We start from the raw sequence: 16,498 nt of genomic DNA, 5'->3' as shown, positions 1-16,498 counted from the left end.
TGTGGGCGTTGGTGAGGCCTGGTATGGGTGAGAATGGGAAGGGAAGATTATCCCTTCATAGAACCCTCCCCTAACACACACACACACACACACACACACACACACACACACACTACCACCATCATCACCACCACCACCTCCCATTCTTTATTTCACATTCCTCTTTCCTCCTCTTTCATGATCTTTCTCCTCCTTCTTCTTTCAACCTTTGACTCCTCACTCTTCCTACCCCTCATCTTTTCCCTCTTCCTTTATCCTCTTTCTCCTTTAGCCCCCTCCTCTTTTCCTCCTTTGCCTTTGTCTTTCTCCTTTTTTTTCTCCTTTGTCCCCTGGGGAGTTGGAGTTTTGTAAAGCTCTCCTTCCATTCTCTGCTCTCTGGCTAAAAAAAACAATCATTCTCTCCCCACTTCCCCGTCAGGCCCAAAGCACATTATTAGAGATGAGGCCAATGGAAGGCAGCTTTCTGGATCTTGCTGGCATTGGATAGTTATGAGATCCCTAGAACTGGAGACGTACTGCTTCTTGTCCTGTCAGTGAACCTCTTATGGGCCTTTGGTTTCCACTATTGTAAGCCCAAGGCTCTTTTCCTCTGTTGTCCCTAATCTCTGATACCCCATACTCCTCCTTTTCTACTTCCTCTCAGGAGACAGTGGTTATGAAGGCTGTAATAGTCATAACACTGGGCTAGAAGCCAAAAGACTTGGGTTCTAATCCTTGGCTCTGACATTACATAGCTTTGTTACCTTGGTCAAGTAATTTTTCTCTGAGCCTCAGTTTCCTCATCAGTAAAATGAAGGACCTTAGATTAAGTGATTTCTTTTTTTTTTTTTAAGTGAGGCAATTGGGGTTAAGTGACTTGCCCAGGGTCACACAGCTAGTAAGTGTTAAGTGTCTGAGACCAGATTGGAACTCAGGTACTCCTGACTCCAGGGCCAGTGCTCTATCCACCACGCTACCTAGCTGCCCCAGATTAAGTGATTTCTAAAGTCCCTCCCAGTTCCAAAGGAATCATAAAAGTCTAAGCTGAAAGGGGCTTTAGAGTTCATCCCATCTAAAACCTTCATGTTAAGGAGAAAGAAATGGAGGCCCAAAATGGAGAAGGGAGTAACTTCAAAAAAACAGCAAAATTATGGTAAAGATGGGACTTGAACCCATGTCTTCTTATTCACTGTCCTCTTTTCTGTGACACTAAGTTATTCTAAGGTTATAGCTGTGACCTTGGGCAAAAGTATTCCTCTCCCTGGGCCTCAGTTTGTTCCTCGGCAAAATGCAGAAACTGGGCACAAGGACACCCGAGGTTCCTGGTGTCACTTTTGGTCTGAGTTTCCTTGGTCCTTAGGCAGATTTGGCTCAGAAAAATCATCTTTGTCCTCTCTGGCCTTCTCTCCCTGTTGCTGTCTCCCCATCCATCTTTGGCTCTGTCCATCTTTCCCTCCCTGTAACCAGACACAGGGATGGATCTGTAACCTGAGAAGGCTATGTTAGGAGAGGCTGGTGCTGGGAACTGCCCATCAGAAAGCAAGTCCTGGCCTGACCCAGGCTGAGCAGGGGGTTATATCCTCTGGCTGGGCAGCAGGAACAGGCCCCATAGGGAGGGGAACTGCCTTTGAGTTCCTGGAATCTCTCTGTCTCAGTATCTCTGACTCAGCCTACAACTGGGCTGCTCGGACACTCTCTTCAATGTACAAAGGAGGACATGTGGAAGGGGGAGAGGCACCTCAAGCAGGGCAATCCAGCTGTCCTGTAGCCCAGATGGCCCAAAGGGCCCACAAGCTGCAGGCCTCTCCTCTCCCTGTCCAGCCCTACCCACTCCCACTAACCACATCCCCTGCCACCCCCCACCCCCCATGGCTGTCTCTAAAGAAGGCCTCTCTGCTTATTGGCAGGTGGTTTGGGGACAAAGACAGAGCCATTAACTTGATGTGTGACCTTGGGTGGGTCCCTTCCTTTCTCTGGGACTCCCTTTGTCTTTCATTTGTAAAATGATTGGGTCAGAATAGAAGCTGTCTTAAATCTCTTCCAGCTCTATTATTAGAAAGAGACAAATAGTGGGAGAGGAGAGAGAGAGAGAGAAAGAGAGAGAGAGAGAGAGAGAGAGAGAGAGAGAGAGAGAGAGAGAGAGAGAGAGAAAGAGAGAGAGAGAGAGAGAGAGAGAGAGAGAGAGAGAAAGAGAGAGAGAGAGAGAGAGAGAGAGAGAGAGAGAGAGAGAGAGAGAGAGAGAGAAAGAGAGAGAGAAGGGGTGGGGAGAGAGAGAATCCCAGAGATGGTGAGAAAGAGAGCAAAAGAGAAACAAAGAGGGAGGGAGCAGTAGGAGAAAACAGATAGAGGCAGAGAGCAGACAGAGATAGAAAAAAGAAACACAGAGAGAAGAATAAGAAAGACAAGAGAGACAGGGGGAAGGAGACAGAAGCTGAAAAAGAGACAGGAAAAGAGAGAAAGTGAATGAGTGAGGAGGAGAAGAGGAGGAGGCAGCCTTTGATGAGCGCCCATATTGCCCTTCACCCTCCTCCAGTCCCAATAAAGGCACTAATTAGCATCCTGACCACTCAATTAATTAGACTGCGCACTTAATTATGACAAACTACATTAGCTGGGCTGCCTGCCTCCTTCCGGCAGCTCTCAGAGCCACTGACTCCATTAGACACGGAGTTTATTGAGCAGAAAAGACATATGAGGAGATTAAAGGCATCATCAGAGGCCGTGCCACTCACTCCCACCCTTGGCTGGCCTGGGCGCTGCGGGCAGGACTGGGAGAAGGAGGGGAAGAGTATAAGGCAGAGCAGGGTGTCCTGGGGTTTTCTGCCTCTCTGCCCTACCTACCCTGCCTGACTGTCTCTGTCTCTCAGGCTCTCTCCAATATCTCTGTATCTCTCTGCCTCTTCCTTGGTCCCTCTCTCCCACTCCTTCTCTGTCTCTGCTGCAGGGAGGATGTTAGGGAAGGAGGACGTGGCATATGGAGGTTGGTAGGTCAGCGACATGGTCAGAGCTAGTTGAGGTCAGCGTTATTGCTAGGGAAAGCTATGAGGTGTCTACACCTCACTTCCCCATTCCTGGCAGAGTCATGGTAACTGGAATATTTAAAGTACAAGAAGGGCTGGAGCCTATGGGGAATAATTAGCATAGCTGTGACTTTGGCCCTTTAGGCATTTGGGAGTTATTCAAAGAGTGGGAGTCAAGACCCCAGTGAGCCTCTGGGGCTCTGAAGGAATGGTTGTGCTGACTGAGTCCCCCCCAAAGAGACGTCTCTGAGTAGGCACGTCTCTGTCACTTCACCAGTGCATTGACTGGCACACCGGCAGTCTGTGTGGCTGTCTGTATTTTCCCTTCTGTAGTTACTAGGTGCTTTTTGTCAACATTTGCCTCCACATAGTAGGGGTGCAGTTTGGGGCTTAGGGCCAACACTGTGATTTCAAGGTCTTTCAAGGAAAGCGTTGGCTGCATTTGTACTGTGTTGATGGTTCTGAGACTTCCTCACCACGCTATGGGGTCTGAGAATAATCATAATAGTAATTATTGAATAGCACCTACTATGTGCCAGGAACTGTGCTGAGTGCTTTACAAATATTATCTTGTTTGATCCTCACAACAACCCTGTTGTGCCATTATGATCCCACTTTACAGTTGAGGAAGCTGAGGCAGACAGAGGTCAAGGGACTTGCCCAGGGTCACATAGATAGGAAGTGTCTGAGGCTGGATTTGAACTCAGGTCTTCACAGGCCTGAGCACCAGGGTAAGGGATTGCTGGCTTTTGACCACCAGCCCAGTCTTCACACCAGAGCAATCTGCATATGCTAGCTCCTGAATATGCCACTACAGAGGCAACATCATGTCTACCTGAGCCAGTGATAGTGTTGCTGTCCACCTTTAGGGGAGAGTGGGAACCAGTACTGGACTCAAGCTCCTGGGCCTGTAGGTTTGCACCCCTGCCCATATCTATCACCCTAGTTTAGGCCCACATCACCTCTTACGTGCACTATTGAATTTCCCTTCTAATTGTTCTCTCTGTCTGAAGTCTCTTCCCCTTGTAATATAACCTCTCAGTTACCAAAGTAATTGACTGACCATGTCACTCCCCTGCTCAATAAACTCCAGTGGTTCACTATTATCTTCAGTATTGAATATTAAGTCCTCTGTTTGGCAGTTAAAGATATGTGACCTGTCACACTTTGACCTTTCTACCACCTAGCAGCTAGGTGGTACGGTGCAGTGGATAGACTGCTGGGTCTGGAATCAGGAAGAGACTTATCCTGAGTTCAAATTCAGCCTCAGACACTAGCTGTGTGACCCTGGACAAGTCACTTATCCCTGTTTGCCTCAGTTCCTCATCTGTCAAATGAGCCAGAGAAGGAAATAGCAAAACCACTCCAGTATCTTTGCCAAGAAAACCCCAAATGGGGTCATGAAGAGCCGGACATGACTGAACAACAACTATTCTTACACCATAATCCCCTTTAAGCACTCTACAATCCACAACACTCATGATCTTCCATCAACCATCTCTGATTTTGCACTGGCTGACAGCCCCCCTCCCCAGGCTTGGTGTGCCCTCTCTCCTTACCTCCTCCTATTAGCTTTCCTTGTTTCTTTCAAAACATCTAAAAACCCACACTCTTCAAGAGGCCTTTCCCCCTCCCCAGCTGCTATTAACCTTCCATCTACTTTCCCTGAATCTTGGGTCTACCTAGTTATGTACATGTTATCTCCCGTATTAGCAGCACTGTGCTGGAGCCAGCTCAAAGGGAATGAGTGGCTTATTAAATGCAGTGCAAACATTTACACCTCAGAAATCCATCATCGCTACAAATCAGGGCTTGATTTACAGTTTTGTTGATTGTCTAGACTTAAGAAAGTGATGAGGAAAATATTAACACATAGACTAAACTTAAAAGTGCATCATGGGGCTGGTTTACCCTCAGATCCCTACCTATTAGAGTCCACTCCCCTGTGAGGTCAGGGCAGGCATCATTTTGGCCTTTCTTTGTATCCCCAGCATTTAGCAGTGTCTGGCACATGATACATGCAAATTTGTGGTTGACTGAGATCAGACACAAGTAGCTTTTGTAACAGGGAAATTAAGAGGGGCCATCCTGGAGTGGGCAGTTCCTCTGATGGAGGAGGGAAGCCCTTGCTGGGAAGTTCAAAGCGGGGTGATTGGGTCATCACCATCTTGGGACTGCACTGGGGAACTACTCGCTGGTAGCCTAAACCAACAAATTCTACCAGGGGACAGCCATCCTTGGCCAAGAAGAGGCCATGCTGATGGAATTCTGTCAGTCCTTTTCTGCAGACTTAAAGAAAGAACTGGGGGCAGCTAGGTGGCGCAATGGATAGAGCACCAGCCCTGGAATCAGGAGGACCTGAAAAAAAAAAAGAAAGAAAGAAAGAACTGGAAGCAAAGTAAGAAGGGTGGATAAACAGATTGTGGTACTTGAAGGTGATGTCACATTATTGTGCCATTAGAAATGAGGCAAGTGAAGAACTGAGAGAAGCATGAGAAGATTTACATGAAATTATACTGAGTGAAGGGAGCAGAACCAGGAAAAAATAATAAACATGATGATAACATACATGTAAATAGAAAGAACAGCAGCAACAAAACAAAAGCACAAATGCTGTGAAATTATAATGAACAAGCTTGGTCCTGAGGAAGAAATGAGAAAACGAACCATCCCCTCATCTATGTAGAGGTAGAGGATGAGGAGTTTAAAACATACAGTCAGATTGGGTAAATAGGTTGGCTAGTTTTGCTGAATTGTTTCCCCCCTTCCTTGAATAATATTTATCATAAAGGGTCGCTTGATAAGTATGGGGGAAAAGATATATTCAGAAATGAAAATATTATGAAGTGGGATGTGTCTCTGGGAAGGGGGAAGGAGAAAGATACAGAGGGAAATTGAGGCAATGTAAAGACAAACAGTATCAATGCAATTTTTTGTTTGGTTTTTTTTTGTTTTCTTGGTGAGACAATTGGGGTTAAGTGACTTGCCGAGGATCACACAGCTAGTAAGTGTCAAGGGTCTGAGGTCAAATTTGAACTCAGGTCCTCCTGAATCCAGGGCCGGTGCTCTATCCACTGCGCCACCTAGCTGCCCCAATATCAATGCAATTTTAAAAACTAAAGACGACTTATTAGGGCCTTCAATGCCTGGAGGTTTGATGACCTTGGTTGATGTTATGGTGTAATTGAATGATCTCATGGAGGGTGAGAAGAGGGGATAGGCTGAAGAACAAAGAGAACATTGAGCCATTAGAGTGGCCAACCCCCCCCCCCCCGAAATCCAGGTAAAGATGACAGGTAGCTAGGTAGTACAATAGGTAGAGCACTGAAGACCTGCATTCAGAAACGGCTTCAGATACTTACTAGCTGTGTGACTCTGGGCAAGTCACTTAACTTAAATTTAGCTTAAACTGCCTCAGTTTCTTCAACTATACGTGTCTGGGGCTGGGTTTGAACTCAGTGTTCCATCCATTGCACTGCCTAGCTGCCAAGGCCTTCTCTCTGTTCTTCATACATCACATTCCAATCCCCAGCTCCTTGTTTTTGTACTGGCTCTGTCTGGAATGGACTTCCTTATCACCTCCAATTCACAGAATCCCTCTCCTCTTTTGAGATGCAGCAGAAGCACCACCTTCTACGCAGTTTGTCATGAGTCCCCCCCCCCCTCCCCACTGCAGGTTCCCTCCCAAAATTATTCTCTTTTTACACTTACACTGTATATGCTCATACATGTACTTGTTGTCTTCCTTCTTTTTTTTTTTTTTTTTTTTTAGTGAGGCAATTGGGGTTAAGTGACTTGCCCAGGGTCACACAGCTAGTAAGTGTTAAGTGTCTGAGGCTGGATTTGAACTCAGGTACTCCTGACTCCAGGGCTGGTGCTCTATCCACTGCACCACCTAGCTGCCCCTGTCTTCCTTCTTAGAATGTAAGCTCCTAGGGGTAGCTAAGTGGCGTAGTGGATAGAGCACCGGCCCTGGATTCAGGAGGACGTGAGTTCAAATTTGACTTCAGACACTTTACACTTACTAGCTATGTGACCCTAGGCAAGTCACTTAACCCCAATTGCCTCACCAAAAAAAAAAAAAAAAAGAAAGAAAAAATCCATCATTTTCCCACAAAAAAGAAAAAGAAAAGAATGTAAGCTCCTTGTAATCTGGGATTCCTTCATTCATTGTATTGTTCCTAGCACAATGCCTGGTACATAGAAGGTGTTTAATAAATATTGATTGATCAGTCGATTCCTTTGATGTGACAAGCAAAGATCAGGTTACTAGGCAGCATGGGAAATAGAGTGCTGAGCTTGGAGTCAGGAAAACCCGAGTTTAAATCCAGCCCTAGGACTTTACTTCTCTATAGGGTTCTGGGTAAGTCACTTTAACCTCTGTCAGCCTCAGTTTCCTCATCTCTAAAATGGGCATAATAATAGCACCTTCCAGGGTTGTTTGTCAGGATCAAATGCGATAATATTTGTAAAATGCTTTGTGAACCTCAAAGTGCTATGTAGATGGGGGCAGCTAGGTGGTGCAGTGGATAAAGCACCGGCCCTGGATTCAGGAGGACCTGAGTTCAAATCTGGCCTCAGACACTTGACACTTACTAGCTGTGTGACCCTGGGCAAGTCACTTAACCCTCATTGCCCCACAAAAAAAAAGTGCTATGTAGATGCTATTATCATTATCCAGGCTAGGTTCTTTGGGCAACAGTTTCCATGGCAGCCTTCATCATCATGTTTAAGCTACTGTGCTTCAGGTGTCACAGCTCCTGCCCTGCATGGAACTCCTGTCAGGACTTCTCGACTCATCCAGACAAAACTTCAGGCCTTCCCAAATAGCATCAGGGATCATAAAACAAACTACTTTGGAGAGATGGATTGACCAGCAGCTATCAGTTTAAAGGAAGAACTGTCTAGGAGACATTGTTTACAAGGGTGAGAAACTGTTGGGTAGAAAGGTCTTTTTTTTTTTTTTTTTTGGTAAGGTGATTGGGGTTAAGTGACTTGTCCAGGGTCACACAGCTAGTAAGTGTTAAGTGTCTGAGGCCAGATTTGAAGAAAGGTTTTTGTTTTTGTTTTTTGCTGGGCAATGGGGGTTAAGTGACTTGCCCAGGGTCACACAGCTAGTAAGTCAAGTGTCTGAGGCCGGATTTGAACTCAGGTACTCCTGAATCCAAGGCCAGTGCTTTATCTACTGCGCCACCTAGCTGCCCCCAGAAAGGTTTTTTTTTTTTAATTAATTTGGGGGGGGCAGCTAGGTGGTGCAGTAGATAGAGCACTGGTCCTGGATTCAGGAGGACAGGAGTTCAAATCCGACCTTAGATACTTGACACTTACTAGCTGTGTGATCCTGGGCGAGTCATTTAACCCTCGTTGACCTGAAAAACAAAACAAAAATTAATTTTGTTCATATCTTTCTTTATATCACCAAAATTTGTCCCAATATCTTCTCTTTCTCTTATTTCCTCTCCCAGGGAGAGAATCTCTATGAAAATAATCCCTATTAAAATATTTGTAAACAAAAAAATAGAAAAAATAAGCAAAGCTCATCATAACGGCTAGCCTTTATTATAGCACTTTAAGGTTTGCACCATAAGGTTTGCAATTGCTATACATATTCTCATTTGTTTCTCACAACAACCCTAAAGGGTTGGTGTTTTTATTATCCCCATTTATGGATGAGGAAACTGAGGCAAAGAGAAGTTGTTACTTGTCCAAGTTCACACAGCTAATAAGTATCTAAAGGTAGGATTTGAACTCAGGTCTCCTTGACTCAAGTCCAGCATTATTGCCCACTATGCCTCCTAGTCTCTAAACATCTGAAAGTATACATAGTTCACTACATCTGTGGACCTTACAGCTCAGCAAAGGACTAGGAAGAGGGTGTCATTTCATCTCTCTTCTTTGGGGCCATGCTTATTCTTGATAATTTTGCAACATACACTTGCACAATTCCAAATTGCTTTCCAAGATGATTGTATTGATTTATGATGCCTGTCTTCTCACAAACACTCCAGTAGCTGTTATTCTTACCTTTTGTCTTCCTTGCCAATTTGCAAGATGTGAGGTGAAACCTCAGGGTTGTTTTGATTTGCATTTCTCTTATGATTAGTGATTGGAAGCAGTTCTTCTTTTTAAGAACTGTTTGTTCATATCCTGTGGCTACTTATCTATTGGAAATTGGCTTTTGATCATATACAGGGTATTCCAAAAATCTTAGTTCAGTTTTAAAATATTAGAGCTTAAAACTGTGTATAACTGGGGCAGCTAGGTGGCACAGTGGATAGAGCACCGGCCCTGGAGTCAGGAGGACCTGAGTTCAAATCCAGTCTCAGACACTTTACACACTTACTAGTTGTGTGACCCTGGGCAAGTCACTTAACCTCAATTGCCTTACCAAAAAAAAAAAAAACCTGTGTATAACCTCTATATGTATGCATGTGTATGTGTGTGTATATATATATATATGTATATGTATATACATATACAAATATATACATATCATATATACAGTAGTCCAGTTTGGAAGACTTTGAAACTGGTTGGCTGGCTGAGTCCAAAGTATAGTCACTGATGTTCAATATCATCTTGGAAAGAGGTATCTCTTGTAGGATCCCAGGGATCTGTGCTGTTTAATATTATTTTATCAGTTACTCAAAGGCATGTAGCATGCTTATCAACTTGTATAGAACATAAAGGTATGGGTAAGAGTAAACATGTTAGATGACAGAGAAACAAAAAAAGATCTTGATAGGCCAAATATTTTTAAAATATATTTTATTTGTTTTGTTAATTATTTCCCAATTACATTTAAGATTTTTAAAAATTCATTTTTTAAATTTTGAGTTCCAAATTTTCTCCCTCCCTCCTACCCCTTGAGAAGGCAAGCAACATGATATTAATTAGACATGTGACTTCACGCAAAACATAATTCCATAGTTCCATGTTGCAAAAGAAAACACTAAAAATATGAGAAAATAAAGTGAAAATAGTATGCTTCAATCTGTAATCATAGTTCCACAGTCCTTTCTCTGGAGGTAGTTAGCATTTTTCATTATGGGTCCTTTGGAACTTTCTTGGATCACTGTCTTGATCAGAGTGGCTAAGTCTTCTACAGTTGTTCATTGTTATAATATTGCTGTTACTGTATACAATGTTCTCCTGGTTCTGCTTCCTTCATTTTGTATCAGTTCATACGAGACTTCCCAGGTTTTATTTGCCAGGTCAAATCTAAAAAGATGACATTTAATAGGAACAAATGTAAAGTCTAACATATGGATTCCAAAAAATCAATTTAAGAAGGAGTAGCTGGATAGCAGGTTATATAAAAAAATCTGTGGGTTATAAGGTCAGTGTCTTTTCCTTTTTTGTCAAACCTCCTCCACCACCCTCCCTACCCACTCAATGGAGAACCTCACCTCCTACTTTATTGACAAAATAAGAAGTCATCTATTTTTAGTTCCTTCTTCTCCCCTGCTCCATACCTCAAACCTCCTCCTTTTTGACTCTTTAACACCATGCAGCATTGGTCAGCACTACTGTTAGGGAAAGTGACCCAGCTATGTACAAGCACCATGAGGAGACAGCATTGGCTGTTATTTAAGGAAGAAGGGGTAGCTTTATAAATAAGGAACTATCTATAAACTATAGATAGTTTTGACAATGTAAAAGTAAGTTTCAGACCCAAGCAAGCTTCTGGGACTTATGAAGGTTATGGTTACATTGCCTGGATTTCCTAAGAAGTTTCCCTGTTGAGGGTATTTTTTTCCATGGTTGTATTCCCTGGTAGGGAGTCTGCAGGGGAAGCAGTGCATGTATTTGTGTGCCCTCCTCTGGTTGGCTTGTGTTCTGAGGCAGCACCGGTGGCAGGGATATTAGTATCTCTGTGATCTGTGATCACAGACTTAGTCTGTGATGAGAAGTCATTCTGAAAGTGCCCCGGATATATCTCTAACAGGGATTTTCTGAAATTCTGTGGTGTTGGGCTCCATCTCTGGGGTTTAAGGCTGTTTTCCCAAAGAATTAGATGAGCTAGGTAAAGTGAAAGCAATTTACCCTGTATATGCCTTGGATGTACATAGTTATTTGAATATTTGCATGTTGTTTGTCTTCCCTATTAGAATGTGAACTCCCTGAGGACAGGGATTGTGCTTTCTTCACCTTTCTTGTCTCTGGGGTGTTTAGCATAGTGTAGCTCATAGTAAATGCTTAATAAAAGGCTTGTTGACTTAATGACTGATAAATCCAAACCTCTCATTTTACAATTGAGGAAACTGAGGCTGAGAGAGGTTAAGTAACTTGTGCAGAGTCATGCAGCTAGTAAACATCTGAGGAAAATTTTAACCCAGATCTTAACTGAAGACACCTAAGAGCACACAGCTGGGGAAGCAGGAGCAACAAGGGAAGGGTGCTAGAACATAAATTATTATTATTATTATTATTATTAGGCAATGAGGATTAAGTGGATTGCCCAGGGTCACACAGCTAACAAGTGTCAAGTATCTGAGGCCAAATTTGAACTCAGGCCCTCCTGAATCCAGGACTGGTGCTTTAATCCACTGCACCCACATAACTGATCTAAATGGGGATGGTAAATGAAACTTCCAAAACTAGGGCAGTTTGCTTACCCTTCCCCACCCCAACCCTGGGACCAGGCCTGAGAACTCTAAGGTGGGACATGAGAGGAAATGAAAGGGAAACTACCCAGAGATGTCACCAGAGACCCTCAGGCATGATAGATTTCAGGCCTCAGCAATTAGAGGGAGTCCGAGAAGGTCTTCAGAGAGGTGATTCCCAGAATTTGGTGCCATATTATATTAAGCTTTTACAGGTTCTATGGATTATAATCACTCCACACATCGGGATAGCTCAGTGAGGCTGAAGAGAGTCAGGTGTTTTAAAGGGAGGAGTGGGGTCCTTGGGCAGGTGAGTGGCTTCCCACTTCTGTCATAGGCAAGGAAGCACCAGTTATCTAGGATGCCGAAATGTTCTAACCTGGAACATAGAAGACTTCAGCTATAAGAGTTTCCAAAAATGAAGAAAGATATGAAAAAAGGTGATACCAAATGGGAGGAGAGAGTGTGGGTAGAAGGAAGGAAAAATGCATTTATTAAGTATCTACCATGTGTCATGCACTGTGATAAGTGCTTTAAAAATACCTAATTTTCTGTTATCTATTGTTGTTGCAATAATCGACCTCATGGGTTTGTTGTAAGGAAATCTCTCTTTAAAGTACTATATAAATGTAATTCACTATAAAAAAAAAATGATGAGCAGGATGCTATCAGAAAAACCTGGAAAGACCTACATGAGCTGATGCAAAGTTAAATGTACTGTATACAAAATAACAGCAATATTGTAAGATGATCTGCTGTGAATGACTTGGTTATTTTCAGCAATGCACTGATCCAAGATAACTCTGAAGGTCTTATGAAAAATGCAATCCATCTACAGAGAGAGAACTGATGGTGTCTGAATACAAATTGAAGAATAATTTTTTTGTTAGTTCCTTTATCTGAAGTTTTGTTTTTGTCTGATTTCTTTCACAACCTGGCTAATGTGGAAATGTTTTGCATGACTATTCATATATAGCTTATATTGAATTGCTTAAGTTCTTGGAGGGGTGGTGGGGAGGGAGGGAGGAAGGAAATTTGGAACACAGTTTTTAAAAATTGATGTCAAAATTTGTATTTTACATGTAATTTGGGAAAATAAAATTCTCAATTAAAAAAACTTAAAAAACTAAAAAGAGGGGGCAGCTAGATGGCGCAGTGGTTAAAGTGCTGGCCCTGGATTCAGGAGTACCTGAGTTCAAATCCGGCCTCAGACACTTGACACTTACTAGCTATGTGACCCTGGGCAAGTCACTTAACCCCCATTGCCCCGAAAAAAAAACAAAGCAAAACAAGACAAAACAAAAGAAACAAACAAAAAAAACTAAAAACAAAAAACAAAAAAACCCTCATTTTTTCCTCACAGCAACTCTTTGATGTAGCTGTTATTATCCCTATTTTAAAGCTGAGAAAACTGAGGCAGAGAGCCTCAGAGAATGACTTTACCAGGACTTGAACTCATATCTTTCTAATTACAGGCCCAGAGCTTTATCTACTGCATCCTTAGCTTCCTCTGATAGAGATAGATTCAGTCTGGGCTCAGAATGACAATTCTGGGAAAAAGAAGGAGAAGGAGGAGGAGGAGGAGGAGGAGGAGGAGAAGGAGGAGGAGGAGGAGAAGGAGGAGAAGGAGGAGGAGGAGAGGAAGAACAACAACAACAACAAGAAGGAAGAGGAGGAGGAGAAGAAGAGGGGGAGGAGGAGGAGGAGGAAATAACTGGAGTTTGTAATAAAGAAGAAAAGTAAATCCAAGTTTGACATTCATTAGAGATTTTGGGAAAGGGAATTTCAAAGAGTTCTCAGGAAGGATAGGTAGGCTCCCATAACCTAAAATTCTATATAGAACTCCCAAGAAGACCAAAGAAGATATAGAGAGTAAAACAAAATATAAAATAGATCATTTTGATTATATAAAATTTAAAAGCTTTTGCACAAACAAAACTAATGTAACCAAGATTACAAGGGAAGCAGAAAACTGGGAAAGAATTTTTGAAACAAATATCTCTGATAACAGGCTCATTTCTCAATTATATAGAGAACTGAGTCAACTTTATAAAAATACAAGTCATTCCTCAATTGATAAATGGTCAAAGGATATGAACAGGCAGTTTTCAGACAAAAATCAAAGCTATCTACAATAATATGAAAAAATGTTCTAGATCACTATTGATCAGAAAAATGCAAATTAAAACAACTCTGAGGTATATCACTTTCTACCTATCAGAGTGGCAAACATAGCAAAACTGGAAAGTATTGGATATTGGAGGGGATATGGAAAAGCTGGGGCACTAATCCACTGTTGGTGGAGTTGTGAAAAGATCCAACCATTCTAGAGAACAATTTGGAACTATGCCCAAAGGGCTATAGATCTATGCATACCCTTTGATCCAGCAATGCCACTGCTAGTTTATATCCCAAAGATATCCCCCAAAAGAGAAAAAGACCTATCTGTACAAAAACATTTATAGCAACTCTTTTTGTGGTGGCTAAGAATGGAAAATCAAAGGAATGTCCATCAATTGGGGAATGGCTAGACAAGCTGTGGTATATGATGGTGATGGAATCTTATTGTGCTATAAGAAATGACAAGCAGGATGATTTCAGAAAGGCCTGGAAAGACTTGTATGAATTGATGTGTAGTGAAGAGAGCAGAACCAAGAGAACATTGTTCACAGAGACAGCAATATTGTTTGATGAAGAGTTGTGAATGACAACTATTCTCAGCAATACAATGATCCAAGACAATTCCAAAGGACTATTTATGAAACATACTATCTACCTCCAAAGAAAGAACTAATATTGACTGAACACAGACTGAAGCATGCTATTTTTCACTTTCTTTAATTTTTTCTTTTATTCACATTTTTGTACAAAATGACTAATATGGTAATGTTTTACATAATCGCACACGTATAACCCATATTTGATTGCTTACCACCTCAGGGAAGGGGGAGGGGAGGGAGGGAAGGACGGATAAAAATTGGAATTCAAAATTATAAATAAAAATGTTTATTACAGAAAAAAGAAAACCCAAGAGGCACGGGGCTCTCCTAAGAATGAAACCTTGATGACACAAACAGAAACAAATCCAAAGAGAAAGAAAAAGAGGAACTGTCTACAACATGTGAATACATAGGGACTTTACTGACAAACTGAGATCCTGAAGAGATATGTACAAAATGCAGAAGGAAGCGTCGCTAACCAAAGACTAATGCAAAAGAGTTTCTCAATCCTCTAAGAATGGGGTCAGACACTCCAAAGCCCAGAAGGAGCAGCAGCTGGCAATGAATGCTAAGGACTACAAAAAGGGCTTTTAAAGCCCTAGTTGGGAGCAAGAAGAGGACCAAAGAAAGGACTACTCTGCAGGATGGAAAAGATGGGGGTAATGAGAGAGAGAAGGCATTATTACTCAACTCATGCTTTGCTTCTGGAAAAATATCTTCTGGTTGGTAAAATGATTAAATGAGAATTAAGGTCCAAATTAAGTGAGGGATTGTTCCCAGAAGCCCCAGCTGCCCTCAAGGAGTTTAAGCGACCTGGGTGATTCATCTAAAGGGTATCGAAAGAAATGGCAGATGCAATGGCTGAGCCTCTATTGGTAACCTCAAAAATTATGGAGCCCGGGAGTGGTCATAGGACTGGGGGCAGGCAAATAATGTTCCAATTTTCCAAAAAGAGAAGAAAGTGAGTTCTTCATTCTATAGGGTGGTCCCATCCCATGCCCTCTGAATTCCTAGGTTGGCCAATTCAACTTAAATTCCTGACTAAATTCTAGAACAAATTTCTGAAAGGATAATGTGTGAGCATGTAAAGAGGGAAGTAAGTGGTGATCACGAAGAGCCAGCATGTCTTCATCAAGAATAGGTCATCCCAGACCAACATCATTTCCCTTTTTAGCAGGGTGGAGATCAGGGGCACACATAGTAGACACCATCATAACTTCATTTCCACAGCTCTTTAAAGTAGTATGGGTAATATAAGTAGTATTGTCCCCATTTTGTAGATGAGGAAACTGAGACTCAGTGAGGTTAAGTGACTTGGATAAGACTACACAGTTAGTAAGTGGTAGAGCTAGGACACGAGACTAGGTCTTTCTATTATTTCATATTGCACGTCTGAATTTCAGACCTACACCTGACCTGTGGTAGATCCTTCCCAGCTCATATTAGTCTGATCAGCCATAGCTGGTGTCATTTTAGCTCTCTTGGAGCACAAAGGACAAACAACAACGGCATGTTTGGATTTCAGACAAGGTATCTGACAAAGGATTTCATGACATTCTTAAGGACAAGATGGTGAGTTGCTAATTAGAAAGTTGTGATAAGAAAGAACATTTATAGCTTTATGGAGTCAGGAAGACCTGAGTCATACACTGTGTAGCTGTATGATTCTGGGCAAGCCACTGAACCTGCCTGCCTCAGTTTCCTCATCTGTAAAATGGGGATAATAATAGGCCCTAATTCTCAAATTTTGTTGTGAGGATCAAATGAGATCACATGTAGAGTGCTTTGTAAATTTTAAAGTGCAATTTAAATATTAGTTATTATTAGTTATGATGATGATGATTTAAGGTTTGCAAAACACTCTACAAGTGATCTCATTTGGTCCTCAGAACTCTGTGAATTGGTGCTATTATCTCCATTTACAGATGAAGAAACTGAGGCACAGAGATTAACTTACTTGCCTAGGATCACATAACTAGTAAATATCTGAGGCAGAATTGGAATTCAGGTCTTCTTACCTTTCAGTGTAGCACTCTATCCTCTATGTCACCCAGCCATCCCCTAAATAATTGTACAGATAGGTAGATTTGGAAGTGGTTCAATTACCAGATCCCTTGTGCAATGATTGATGTCACCCTGCAGGGACATCTGCAGTATAGATGGGATGCATACA

At 42.3% G+C, this 16,498-nt stretch overlaps 1 protein-coding gene across 1 annotated transcript in view; it reads right to left on the bottom strand.

The window, feature by feature from the left end:
• Positions 1-9,990: 9,990 nt before the first annotated feature.
• ZC3H3 (zinc finger CCCH-type containing 3) overlaps positions 9,991-16,498 on the bottom strand; it is a 589,081-nt gene continuing 582,573 nt past the window's right edge. The window contains exon 12 of the mRNA XM_043966879.1: positions 9,991-10,220. Coding sequence (XP_043822814.1) covers positions 10,177-10,220 — 44 coding nt within the window. The 3' untranslated portion in view covers positions 9,991-10,176. The remainder of the gene's footprint in view (positions 10,221-16,498) is intronic.

This window comes from Dromiciops gliroides, chromosome 1 (assembly GCF_019393635.1).
Source record: "Dromiciops gliroides isolate mDroGli1 chromosome 1, mDroGli1.pri, whole genome shotgun sequence".
NCBI classification, from domain to species: Eukaryota; Metazoa; Chordata; class Mammalia; order Microbiotheria; family Microbiotheriidae; genus Dromiciops; species Dromiciops gliroides.
Note: the sequence above shows the minus strand (reverse complement) of the source record. Positions and strands in the feature narration are given on the sequence as shown.